The sequence below is a fragment of the Ursus americanus genome, chromosome 28 (assembly GCF_024610735.1).
Source record: "Ursus americanus isolate L20-20 chromosome 28, mUrsAme1.1.p, whole genome shotgun sequence".
Lineage (NCBI taxonomy): Eukaryota > Metazoa > Chordata > Mammalia > Carnivora > Ursidae > Ursus > Ursus americanus.
The window spans coordinates 25,545,206-25,559,341 of record NC_142154.1 but is presented as its reverse complement, the minus strand read 5'-3'; the positions used below and the strand labels follow the sequence as shown (position 1 = coordinate 25,559,341).

At 41.5% G+C, this 14,136-nt stretch overlaps 1 protein-coding gene across 5 annotated transcripts in view; it reads left to right on the top strand.

The window, feature by feature from the left end:
* Positions 1–14,136, top strand: part of OCA2 (OCA2 melanosomal transmembrane protein) — a 467,353-nt gene that overhangs the window by 176,068 nt on the left and 277,149 nt on the right. For all 5 annotated transcript variants that reach the window (XM_087856735.1, XM_045795323.2, XM_045795325.2 and 2 more), the window contains exons 14-15: positions 1,763–1,901; positions 6,392–6,524. In XM_087856735.1, coding sequence (XP_087712861.1) covers positions 1,763–1,901; positions 6,392–6,524 — 272 coding nt within the window. The remainder of the gene's footprint in view (positions 1–1,762; positions 1,902–6,391; positions 6,525–14,136) is intronic.

The window sequence follows — 14,136 nt, the reverse complement described above, 5'->3', positions numbered from 1 at the left end:
CAGAGAGCAGGAAGCGTCCCCATGGGTGCAGCTTACCGTGTAGAGAGTTGGTCTCTTGTCCAAGCTCCTATAAACTTGGCTACTTTTCACTCCCTGCATGTAGGCAGGAATTTGGGGTGAGGGACAATGGACTCAGGCTTCCTGTGAGGGGAGTGTAACACCTCCTAGTATGTGGGGTTCTTCTGAGGGCAAATGAAGGCTGGAACAAATGTGTTTCAAGGGTGCTGTAAACTGTAACATGTACTACTAATGGCAGGCACCAAACTTTGCCTCGAGGAGACCTCATGGGACAAGAGGCAGGCCATACTCACCCCCTCCAACCAGGCAACTCTGCTGCTGTCACTGGTTTGAAAACCATAGTATCACCTACATGCGGGAGGTCCCAGCGTATTGTTGCACTCTCTGATGGCAGCTCCAATGAGAGCGGGCTTCCAGGGGACAACCGTATTCCTGGCATCCCTCAGCCTTGCTGGGATTTGTTTATATCCTCTCTGTTTCAGGAACCAACTTTGTAATTTTCCATGAGAGTAGCAATTCCATTTATTAGTCTAAAAATTGCACCGTTCACGATTCAAGTGTTAGTGTGCTCAGATTCACTATTTATATTACCATATTCTTCATGACTTTATGAGCTTCATCACCTTCTTCTGCCTTTGTCTGGAGTAGCATTAGTCTTCACAGTTAAACAGCTAAGCCCATTTACATAGGATGCCATCTCTGTGCTCACTCCAGCATTATTGATTAGTGTACACTAATTATTTTCTTGCTGGAGGCAGATCCTGGGAGCTTCCTCAGCTGAGAGCTGCTGCTGCTGCTGTTTGGGGTCTGATCCTCTTTTTGGATTCATTCCTGTCCATGCTGCCTGGATACCATTCCCACTTCAGCTTCCACATGGCTCTGTAGGCTGATCCCCCTCAGATGTGCTATTGGTTATGCTCCAAGCTGGGAGATGGTGGGAAGGACCCCTGACTGCAGCAGCCTGGAGACCCAAGGCCTGGTTTCTATATGGAAGTGGGCACTGCAGATGGGCAGGTGTGGTGGCCATGATGTGTGTCCCAAACCTTCTTTAAGGCAACATTTTTCAACTTGGTGCTCACTGTATCCACCTAAGGAGCTGTAGAATGCTGCTGCCCAAGCCCAGTCCCAGGGATTGGTCTGTTGTGGGCTGGACAGCAGGATTTCCAAAGGTTCCCAGGCAAATCTAGTGTGCAGACAAGGTAGGGAACCACAGCTGTAGAGTGTGTGCTCCTTCTCTAAGGAAGAGGTCCATAGATAGTAGTTAGAGGGAAGGGGTGAGGAGACACATTAGGGTTTCAGCCTCTGAGAAAGGGAAGGTGGGTAAGGAATTAGCCTGATAGGTTTGGTGTGAGCTACCGAGTGTTGGTGCTTTGTGTGCTGCCCCACCCCGACTCAGAGGGGTCTCGTGGCCAGCACCCATTCACTTATGCCGGGGCCTACACACAGGGAAATGTGCTCCCTCCAGATCTGTGGGGGGGTGTGGTGGGGGCACATTTTCACACTGATGGTTCAGACGGGTGGTCGGTTAACTTTCAGAGAAATGCAATTCTGAGGGTCAACTGTACCTCTGTAAACATTGTTGTCTTTGTTTATCCCCCAGCATTGCATTTCTTATAGGGTGTGTGTGTGTGTATGTGCTCCTCTCTTGTACAAGAAAGTGCTTTAAAAACATTTAGGCTGCACATGAATGAGCCTGTCGCAATAGAATAGCATGGCTACTTTTATTTTCCTCCATTTGTGATAGGTTATGTGAGGTGCTCAACCTTGATCCAAGACAAGTCCTGATTGCAGAAGTGATCTTCACAAATATTGGAGGAGCTGCCACTGCCATTGGGGACCCACCAAATGTCATTATTGTTTCCAACCAGGAGTTGAGGAAGATGGTATGTATGTACCAGTGTAACAGGGTTGCTTTCAATAAATGTAGATCCCAACTTACTTGCCCATTTAGCATTCTACCCACTGTGGAAGCTTTTATTAGAAACTCAGCTCTTCCATATCACTTCTTCATATTAAGTGCTGTTGGTTATCTTGAGAGGGGAGGTTAGGTGACTGATCCTGCAGTGTGGAGTGAGGTGGTCTGATGATTGGATAACATTATCTACTTAGTCATAGTATATTATATTAATGGGAACTGAGGTTTCTTCCAACTAATATTAAGAATAAAATGATATAATTTAAGGGACAGGTTTTTTTTTTCACAAATGGTCCTGGAACAAATGGACATTCATATGTAGGAAAAATGAACATCAATCCACACTTCCCATCTTACCCCAAAATTAACTGAAAAGTGGATTACATACACAGATGTAAACCCTAAAACCTGAAAAGTTCAAATAGAAAACAATTTGTAGTAGAATAGGTATAGAAATAGTTCAAGTGAGAACATGGCTACTGTATTTCATTAGACTGTTTTTAGAACTTGGCTTTCAGTGTCTGTTATCTGTCTCTTCTTTTTTTCTTCTTCTTAGACAACATAGTAATGGGTTAATACAACAGCTTAGCTGCCCTTGGCCAGCATCACGTTAGTATTAATGTAAAATCCCAAAAATGATGTCTTTCTTGGACATAAACTGAGTTCGCTCTGTTTAAGGCCTCCCTTAGAGTCTTAGGTCTGAGTGCTCTGAACTAAACAGTGGAATATGACTCATGACTGGCTCTGAGTCCTGGGCCCCTACCCAGTCATATAGAAAGGGAAAGGGAAAGAGCAGTCTGTCAGACTATTCCCACATTCCTCCATGACATGCTGACATGCTGTTGTAAATATCCGGAATTTAAATATGACGGTAAAGGGGCGCCTGGGTGGCTTAGCCGTTAAGCGTCTGCCTTCAGCCCAGGGTGTGATCCTGGCGTTCTGGAATCGAGCCCCACATCAGGCTCCTCCGCTGGGAGCCTGCTTCTTCCTCTCCCACTCCCCCTGCTTGTGTTCCCTCTCTCGCTGGCTGTCTCTCTGTCAAATAAATAAATAAATAAAATCTTTTAAAAAAATATGACAGTAAGGGAGAAAGGTGAGTTTTTTGCAAAAATATGTAGAGGGAGCTGGAGGTGAGTACCCTCTCTGCACTGAGGCTCAACCAAGGATCCTCACACAGCTTTGTGCCAAAGTGACATCCTCTACAGACATGGCCTTAGGGCTTTCCTTGTTTTATTGAAGATTGAGTTCCTTGTCTTCCATTTAATCACTTTTCTTGAATTTTGGGGTTAAACTGTATCTCACAGAAAAGGTATCTAATGAATGTCCCTTTGTGGATAACCAAGAGTGATTTAATTTATTTTATAGTAGCTTAGGGATAAGAGAATACTTATTTGTATAGAGAACGCAAATGAACTCATAGTTTCAGGGATAGTGTCTTCAGCAGAGATTAATTTGTAAAGCCCCATTATCAATGACAGCACAGCCATACATTTGTGTGCACATTTATTCTGCATTATTGGGGTTCTGCATTGTTTAGTTATTCATCCATGAACTGAGCTAGAAAGAAAAAAAGATTATAAAATAAAAATTAATTGTGAAATGAATTTTTAAAAATATTCATGAAGAAAGTTAATAATAAGTAGTTTAGGGGAGTAATAGACAAAACAGTACTGGACTTTAGAACAGTAAAGAAGTCACATGAGAAAATTCTCCCACATTCTCTGGGAATTACAAAGAAGTTACAGGAAGTTGTGAGGAAATTTCTTCTACTGTACCCTTTCTACACCCTGTTCACTCCTCCCATATTTCTTGGGATGGCTTTCTGTTGGTGGGATTTCCAGTACTGAACATATAGGTAGGGACGACTTCCAGGGTCCTCCTACACTGCAGGATTCCATGAGCAACAGTGTGTTGTTCCTTCATCTCCCAACAGGCTGATGGGAATATAATCCTCCTTCACTGGTTACATTACTCCTTCATGCCTGTTCTATGGAGCCTCACCTGTGGTGACTGCAGCTATTTTTTTAAGAGGGGGGAGGGATGGAAGGAGAGGGAGAGAGACAATCTTAAGCAGGCTCCACGCCCAGCATGGAGCCCATGTAGGGCTCAATCTCACAACCCTGAGATCATGACCTGCACTGAAATCAAGAGTTGGACACTTAACTGACTAAGATACTCAGGCACCCCTTAACTATCTTTTAAATAACAGTTGAAAAATCTGTATAGGGGAGCCGTGTCCCCTGTGCATCTGAATGACATGTCACAGGTCAGAAGAAGGCTTTCCTCATAGTGCCCCAGAGATGTGTACACTGGGATGTTCTTCTGGGCTTTCCCACTATGCGCTGTGCATGCTGGGGTGTTTTTTTGCTGCTCTTCCACCACCATTTTCTTCCACTCCATCACTGACAACTTAGATGGTGTCACTCTCTGCTGCTTCCTGCTCTGCCTTTCTGGTCATTTCCTCTTTGTCTCCTTTGTGGGTTTTCTGCTTCCACATGGCTCTTCGGTTTCTGCGGGCCTTGGGGTTCTGCTTTTTTGACCATCTTTCCTCTTGGGTCAGCATTCTGTAGCAGAGCTCGTGCCCTCATGGCCTGCTCTGTTTTCTGTGTACTGATCACCCACTTCTTCATGTCTGTAGAACACAGAAGGTTCTTACCTCCCTCAGATCCACGTATGTCATGACTTCTTCTCTACATACTCGATCTGTCTATCACATGAAGGATGTCCCACACCAGATCTTTCCTGTTATCACACCCGCTCCTATACTGCTGGGGGTCTTCTCCTTGTTGAGTCTCCAGACATGATTCTGTCTTCAAATTACACCAGGATATTTACTAAGACAGTGGGCAGATTCAGCTAAGACCTACAACTCACTTGACTGTTTCGACTTGTCCCAGAGTTAGCCTGAAAGTGTCCTCCGTAGAAAATGATATTGGTGGGCCAGAAGTTACTCAGCTGGATCCCCCTTGAATATATGTAGTGTATGAGGCTGTGGATGTTCCAATCTGATACTGGGGGGATCCTCTTTTCATAGTTTTACATGCCTCAAATTTTAACCACTTCCACTTTTGAATGAGGACTTTGTGGAAAACTAAGAAGAAAGGCTGAGTGGAGCCAAAACCAAAACAGTACAAAACAAGACTGAAAGGGGTAAAATAGAGCCAGCACCTTGCAAGAAAGGGCTGCATTTAAGCACTGTATTGATGCAGGGATAATAGTAGGTGGTTTTGTTACTGAGGACATTAAGGAGAAGAATGAAGGAAATTACAGAGGCATGTAAAGCAGCAGGGAGGCCCAGATACATGCCCCTAATAAGCTTAGTGAAAGTATTTACATTCCATGATACATTGCATCTGCCTGTATTATTTCTTAAATTTTTCAGCTGGGATTCTCCCACTCTGCATTGTTCTTACTTGATAAATCAACCCATTACAACTCTAGTAGCAACCAAATACTTCCACTCAAAGCTGTGTTTTGTTGTGGAGCCCCTTCCGGGAGTTCCTTAGTCTTTTTCTTTCTTTAATTTACCCCTCACTTTTTTTTTCAATTGTCCCATCATTTCTAACAGGACAAAAATTTATAGTTAATATGTGCAAAAAAGGACCCAGAATTACTAAGGATACAAGCACCTCTGCCTTAGTGGGCACTTGCCTTCAAAAAATATTAATTACATTCAGAGATCTTCTGTATATATTTGCTGAAGGGAAAAGCACAGAGTAAAAGACAGAAAAACCAGCCAATGATGCTGCTGACTTATTCCCTGACAGATTAACCTCATGGGGGATTTTACCCCAAAACATCCTCAGCAGCTGACCATGGCAAATAGTTCTGCAGAGAGGCAAAGTAAGTGTGAGGGGAGGGGAAGCTCCTTCCTGGGCCCCTTATGGCCAGTAAGGGATGCTCTGGGCTACCTCAGTCCTGATGGCCATTGGCTGCCCTGTAGAGGGCTGTGCTCTCCAGCCAAGGATGTTCTTCCACATTGATAGCAGGGACTTAAATGAAATATTTAAAAAACCCAACTTACCTTGAAATGGACAAATATTGCCACGTAGTTTTATGTTTTGCTCCCATCTGTCTTTTTTTCAGCCTGGGAGAATGTGTCAGTCTAGTGGAAGGTAGACCCAGTTAAGGTTGAGACTGTCTGTGATAACCTGTTTTTATTTTCTCCTAAGGTTGCTCATTATTCAGGTAGGGATTGGTTTATTGACATGAAACAAACAAACCTTAAACATTTTCAAAATTGTAGAGAAGAGCACCTGTTCTGTGGGTTTTGTGCTAGGCCCTGTGACCCTTGAGCTAACACCTACCACACTGACGTGCCTGCCCTTGCTGGGTCGCAGTGCTTAGTCCTCCCTAGATCTGTCATTTGGTGGTGGTGGTGGGGGATCCTGAATTGGGAGCTACACCTGTGCAGAGGAGAATCTCATTTGTCATTCATTTCCCCTTTCCTATTTCCAGGGCCTGGACTTCGCAGGATTTACTGCACACATGTTTGTTGGTATTTGCTTCATTCTCCTGTTCTCCTTTCCACTCTTCAGACTCCTTTTCTGGAACAAAAAGCTTTATAACAAGGAACCCAGTGAGATTGTTGGTGAGTGTAAACACCTCCTCATGTAGCCTCAGAGTTTGCTATCATAATATTATTTTCCAGAGGAAGTTGCCACAGAAAGGCAGGAGGTTTCTTACACGTAGAACATCAGGGAAACGTTGGTCACTGGGATGCTGCATGCTCGGTATGTTCCTATGTGCCTCCTGGTATGCTCCCTGTTTTCAGGGGCTTTAAATTCATGGGTCTTTCCTCTTTAATTTTCTTTAGGGTGAAATGTGGAAATCAGTGGCCACTGTTTATAGTTCACATGTCGTGACATCATTAAACCATGTGTATAAAGCACAAGCAGTATAGCGTGGAGACTGTAGTGTTCAATCAGACTTTGAGATTAAATGTGATTACAAAACAGCAACATAACCCAGCACAGAGGGTACTGCACCATGTCAATCAAGCACATGTTGTGATGTGCACTGGGTGTTATACTTAACTAATGAATCATTGCACACTACATCAAAAACTAACTATGTACTATACAGTGGCCAACTGAACATAATAAAAAAAAGAATGTATTAATGATTTACTAGCCAGCAGGAAGAGGGCTCATGACCATCTTATGGCTTTGCATTTTCCTTACTTAAAAATTTTAGTAAATGTTTTATTGATCACATTACTGATCGGGATATATCAGAAGCAGTGATTTATTTGGGAAACAGCCAGCCTCTCCTCAGCCAGACCCTGTACAGGACTTTGTGCAGGTTGCCTGGGTAACAGAGCATATCTAGGCGACAGGAGCACAGTGACAAAGTGCATTTCTTTGTTTGTGTTTTCAGATGGTGTGGTGTCCTCACAGAACTCATAGATTATGTATTTACCTTCCTCATCCTATTATTCCTCTGTCCTTGTGTTGTACAGGACTTCAAGTTTTATCTTTAGTAAGATAAACAAATACCATTTCTGTATGAAAAGCTGAGGATCTAAGTGTATTCTTATCAGTCCTCCTGCTCATCAGATGGTGACTGTATAAGGCAGATCGGCCCTTCTTTCATGCGTGATTTTTGTATTCAGAATTTGACTATTTTTATTCCAGTTTGGAGAACACTGTCTCATATACCCTCTCAAGAGTCATCTGTATAAAACAAGCTTGTTCTTGGTAAAATTTAGTCACCCAGCTCTCCCAGAGAAATGGAATGATAAGCAGAAATTTCTATTTTAGGCAGTACTTATTGACCACATGCACAAAACACCAGAGTGTCCTTGTGGATTTAGAAATGGTACTTTAAACATAATCAAGCAATAAGGAATTTCTGGGTGGCCTCTCAGCTTAACCCCAAGGGAAGGTGATGTAAGTGCAGGACAAGTGGGCACACTCCCTGTACTTCAGCTGCTCATGAGGCAGTAGGATTGGCATGGGCCCCACCCAACAGGACATGAGTGTGGGGGTTAAGCCCAGTGTGGGGGACTAGTAGGGAGAGGGGGTGCACGCACAGGTGTTGGGGGCCAAATAGAATAATCCTTTTGGCTGCAAGGTTGTGATAGCTTCCTGCTGATGCAGCATACTTTACTTCTTTTGAGAAAGACTGTATGTTCTTGATAGCATTGATAATTCCTCATCTCTGGCAGTCTAAGAGCAGGCCATGTGCTTTTCTTGAGAAAAAAGAGTCCCAGATCCTGATGTCCTCTTACAGCTTTATTATGGGGGAAACAACTACACATGATAACATTACTTCTCTGTTTTGAAGAAAAATTTAATCAAAGTTGGCTTTTTAAAAAAAGATATTTCTGACAGTGAGATGCCTCGATCCACTTTTTCCATTGACCAATGTATTAGCTTTCTAGGACTGCAGTAGCAAAGTACCACAGACTGAGTGGCTTAAATGACAGATGGCTTATTTCTACAGATGCTAAGAGGACTTAATAAGCCAGAACAGGTGGCTTATTTCCTCACAGTTCTGGAGTCTGGAAGTCCAAAATCAAAATGCATGCAAAGTTGCTTGGCTCTGAGGAAGGATCTGTTCCAGGCCTCTCTCCTTGGCTTTTAGATGGCGATATTCATGTTTATGTGGCTTTCTCCCTGTGTGTCTCTGTCCACATTTCCCCCATGTATAAGGACACCAGTCATCTTGGATTTGTGGCCACCCTAATGACCTCACCTTAACTGATTACACTTGCAACAACCCTATTTTTAAGTAAGGTCACATTTTGAGGTACTGGGGATTAGGACTTCACCACATGAATTTTTGGGGGAGGGGTACACAACTCAACCCATAATAACCAGTTAGAGATATTCAGAATGTTTTATCATCAACTAGTATACATAAAATTTGATAATTTAATATTTAGGTTTAGTTTTCTGATGGAAAGGATTGCACCAGATTGGAGCATTAAGGAAACTGTGATCACAATGGATGATTGTGTGGGCATAGCTGTACCTCAGTGGAGAGCTAGAAAGTTATCTTGTCCAGTTATGCCAGGTTCTCCCTAACCGCCCCGGTGATCAGAATGACCTGAGAACAATTATTGTATGTTTAGGTTACCAGCCCACCCCCAGGAATTCTGTGCTGTTAATAAGCTCTTCTGGAGAATGCTATCTTGACATAAATTTAGGATACACAGATTTAGAAGTATATGAAACAAATCTGTATAATCAACTCCTCCACTCTTCCTGAGTAAGGAGCTGAAAAAAGCTCTGAGGGAAATGGAATGGCTGGGACCTGGATGATGCTGAAACCCTGTGGCAATGACAAGACAAGCTATAAATCAGCAGAGTGAACTGTGTGGAGTCAGGGCAATTGCTCTGGGCCACTGTAGGTCATAGGGCTCTCCAATTTTAGAATGTTTATTATAACTACAGATTCTCAAGCCCTATCCTAGAGATTTGGGTTCAGTAGGTCTGTACTGGCATCCAGAGCATCTGTCTGAACAGGCTTGGTTATGCTGTAGTCAAAAAGTAACTCTGCCCTGTTCCTTTCCTGTCTTTGCCTTCATTCCCACTGTGTGCTGGCAGTACCCTGCTTGTCATCACTTCCCAGAACCTTGAGCTATTGGACATCAAAGTAGAGAGAATCACTTGTTCCACCATATTATTGACTGGCAGGGATGTCTGTGTTCATAGCTTGTCATCCTGATTGTCACAAGGCCCCACTGGTCACAGGGGCCAGGATGAGTCAGCCTAGAAAATGCCCAGAATGGAAAAGAAAATGACTTATTTGGTGAAAATCACAAATAGCCACCAAAGTCTTCCCCCTGTTCACCAGAAGCTCAAGCTGCTTCTTGCTAATATTTTGTATAGAATTTTTGTGTCTGTGTACATTAGGGATATCGGTGTAGAGTTTACTTTCTTGTAATGTCCTTTTTGCTGTCATAGAATGAGTACAGAAGCATGCCCTTCTCTTCAATTTTTTTGAAAGAGTTGGTGTAGAATTGCTACTACTGTTCCCTTAAATGTTTGCTAGGACATTTAGAGACCTGGATGTGTGTGTGTGTGTGTGTGTGTGTGTGTGTGTGTGCGCGCGCGCGCGCCACGTGTATGTGTGTGTGCAAGGGTAAGAGGGGAAGTTTTAACTACAAATTCAAAATCCTTCATAGACACAGGGCTGGCTATTATGGTTATCTATTTCTTGAGAGATTACTGGTGGTTTATATCTTTCAAGGAATTTATCTATTGTATCTCAGTTGTTGAAAGAATTATTCTAAAGTTGTTCATAATATTCTTTCATTACCCTTTTAATGGATTTTTTTGATCATGTAATCTCTCATTCCTGATACTGGTAATTTGTGTCTTTGGTTTTTTCTGATTGTTCTGATTAGAGTTTTATTAATTTTGTTGATATCAAGTAACCAGCTTCTGATTATATAGATTTTCTCTCTATATTTTTTCTCTTTTAATGATTTCTACTCTGACATTTATTTTCTTCTGCTTACTTTGGGCTTATTTATTCCTCTTTTGCTAGTTTCTAAGGTAGAGGCTGAGGTTATTGATTTTATATATGCCTTCTTTTCTAATATAGGTGTTCAGTACTCTAAATTTCCTTCTAAGTATTACTTTAGTGACCTGCCACCAATTTTCATATGTTTTATTTAATTTCCATTCAGTTCAAATTACTTTCTAATTTCCCCTTTGATTTCTTTGATCCTTATATATTTTAGATATGCTTATTTACCAAATAGTTGGAGATTTTGCAGTTACCAATATCAGAGAATATACCTGGTAAAACTTGAATCCTTTTAAAGTTATTAAGATTGTTTTATGGCTAGAATATCTAGCCTCATAAATATTCCATGTGCACCAGAACAGAATATGTATTCTGCTGTGTTGTGTGAAGTTTTGTCAGTACAGTCAGCTAGGTCAAGTTGACTGATAACATTGTTCAAGTCTTCTGTATTTGATTTTCTGTCCATTTGTTCTTTCAATTTTTAAAAGATGGAAATAGAAATCTCTAATTATGATGGTGGATTTGTCTATTTCTCTTTACAGTTATGTGATTTTTGCTTTATATATTTCAAAATTCTGTTATTAAGGTATGTAAACATTTAGGGTTGTTATTTCCTCTGGAAGAATTAATACCTTTATCATTATAAAATGACCTTCCCTATCCATAATCATGTTCTTGCTCTGAAATCAATTTTGTTGTTAATGTAGCAGTTCCGGCTTTCTCTTTACTAGCGGTAGTATAGTATATTTTTTCCATCCTTTCACTGTGTCTTTTTGTTTTGTTTTATTTGTTTATTTTTAAAATTTCAATTCAATTAATTAGCATACAGTGTATTCTTAGTTTCAGATGTAGAGTTCCGTGATTTATCAGTCTTATATAACACTCAGTGCTCATTACATCACATGCCCTCCTTAATGTCCATCACCCAGTTATCCCATCCCCCTGCCCCCATCCCCTCCATCAACCCTCAGTTTGTTTCCCATGATCAAGAGTCTCTTATGGTTTGTCTCCCTCTCTGGTTTTGTCTTGTTTTATTTTTTCCTCTCTTCCCCTATGATCCTTTGTTTTGTTTTGTAAATTCCATGTATCAGTGAGATCATATGATAATTGTCTTTCTCTGATTGACTTATTTCGCTTAGCATAATACCCTCCACTTCCATCCACGTCATTGCAAATGGCAAGATTTCATTCTTTTTGATGGCTGAGTAATATTCCACTGTCTATATATACCACTTCTTCTTTATCCATTCATCTGTTGGTGGACATCTCGGCTCTTTCCATAGTTTGGCTAGTGTGGATATTGCTGCTATAAACATTAGGGTGCATGTGTCCCTTTGAGTCACTATGTTTGTACCCTTTGGATAAATACCTAGTAGTGCAATTGCTGGGTCATAGGGTAGCTCTATTTTCAACTTTTTGAGGAACCTTCATACTGTTTTCCAGAGTGGCTTTACCAGCTTGCATTCTTACCATCAGTGTAAGAGGGCTCCCCTTTCTCTGCATTCTCACCAACATCTGTCATTTCCTGACTTGTTGATTTTAGCCATTCTGACTGGTGGGAGGTGGTATCTCATTGTGGTCTTGATTTGTATTTCCCTGATGCTGAGTGACGTTGAGCATTTTTTCATGTGTCTGTTGGCCATCCGTATGTCTTCTTTGGAGAAATGTCTGTTCATGTCTTCTGCCCATTTCTTGACTGGATTATTTGTTCTTTGGGTGTTGAGTTTTGTAAGTTCTTTATAGATATTGCATATCACTCTGTCTTTATATTTAAAGTGCATTTCTTGCAAGTAGCTAACATTTGGGTCTTGTTTTTTTTATCCAACCTGATAATCTCTGTCCTTTATTTGGTATGTTTAGATTATTTATATTTAACATGATTAATGATATGGTTAAATTTAAGTGTATCGTCATGTTGTTTTCTATTTGTGCCTTCTCTTCTTTATCCCCCTTTCCCTCACTTTATGCCTTCTTTTGAATTAATTAAATACTTAAAAAATATTCCATTTTACCTTTTTTTTTTTTTTTTGCTGTTACATTTTTGGCTATATTCGCATTTTGTGAGTTTAGTGATAGTTATACCACTAACTTCAAGTGATATTGTACTACTTAACACAAACTATAAGAATCTTATAATAGTACCCTACGACCCTGCTATTGCACTACTAGGTATTTACCCCAAAGATACAGATATAGTGAAAAGAAGGGGCATATGCACCCCAATGTTCAAAAGAGCAATGTCCACAATAGTCAACCTATTGAAGTAGCCGAGATGTCCTTCAACAGATGAATGGATAAAGAACATGTTGTTCATTTATGCAATGGAGTATCACTCAGCCATCAAAAAGGATGAATACCCAACATTTGCATCAACATGAATAGAACTGGAGGGGATTATGCTAAATGAAATAAGTCAAGCAGAGAAAGACTATTATCATATGGTTTCACTCATATGTGGAATATAAGGAATAGCATGTAGGACCACAGGGGAAGGAAAGGAAGATTGGATGGGAGGAAGTCAGAGAGTGAGACAAACCATGAGAGACTCTGGCCTCTGGGAAACAAACTGAGGGTTACAGAAGGAAGGGGCTTGGGGGCGCCTGGGTGGCGCAGTCGTTAAGCGTCTGCCTTCTGCTCAGGGCGTGATCCCAGAGTTCTGGGATCGAGCCCCACGTCAGGCTCTTCTGCTGGAAGCCTGCTTCTTCCTCTCCCACTCCCCCTGCTTGTGTTCCCTCTCTCACTGGCTGTCTCTGTCAAATAAAGAAATAAAAAAAATCTTAAAAAAAAAAAAAGCAGGAAGGGGCTTGGAGGGATGGCGTACCTGGGTGATGTGTATTAAGGAGGGTACGTGTTGTGATGAGCACTGGGTATTATACGCAACTAATGAATTGTTGAGCACGACATCAAAAACTAATGATGTACTATATGTTGACAAACTGAATATAATAAAAAAATCAAAACAAACAAAATAAACACAAAAACAAAATAGTAAAATTCCATTTCTCAACTCCTGGCCTGGGATCTTCCCTTGAGATTCATCACTTTGAGCTGGGTGACCCTCCTCTAAGCTTTCTGGCAGCCACCACCTCCTGTGAGAGAGCATATCCCACATGGTAATGTCTTCGCCTGTTTGTACCACATATACAGTAACCCCAAGTAATGCTATAGGAGGTTGGTTGAGAAGCTCAGGAAGATAGGGGCTGGAGGTAATCAGAGAGGTGGAGATGAGACATCTGATGTCTCCTGGGCAGAGGCCAGTGTGGCAATGGTAAGAGCCGATACAGCAGGATCAGAGCTCACAGTGGTGCTTGCCATTTGAGGATCTTGTCTTCCCTGAAGATCTTTGCCTTTATTCTGCAAGCCTTGGGGAAACAATGGTTATTTGAAAGAAGGAATCTATCTGTCTGTCCACCTACATTTATCTATCTTTCTAGATGGATCATCCTTGATAGATTTATCATCCTAGAAGACAGGTAAATAGGAACATAGATAGATTTCTTCTCTGTATATCTACCTATAAAACTGTATCTATCTATGACTAACCATGTGTGGGTTGGTAGGAAGTGACTCCAGTTGAGGTTACTGAGGAGCAATCAGAATCAGCAAGTATGAGGAGATGAGGCTTGGTCAAGCTGGGAACTGGGGTAGGAACAAGTGGTCCCTGTAAGAACCATACCAGTATATCCTGAACTCCTTTTGTGACCCAGTACTGCCCCGACTCC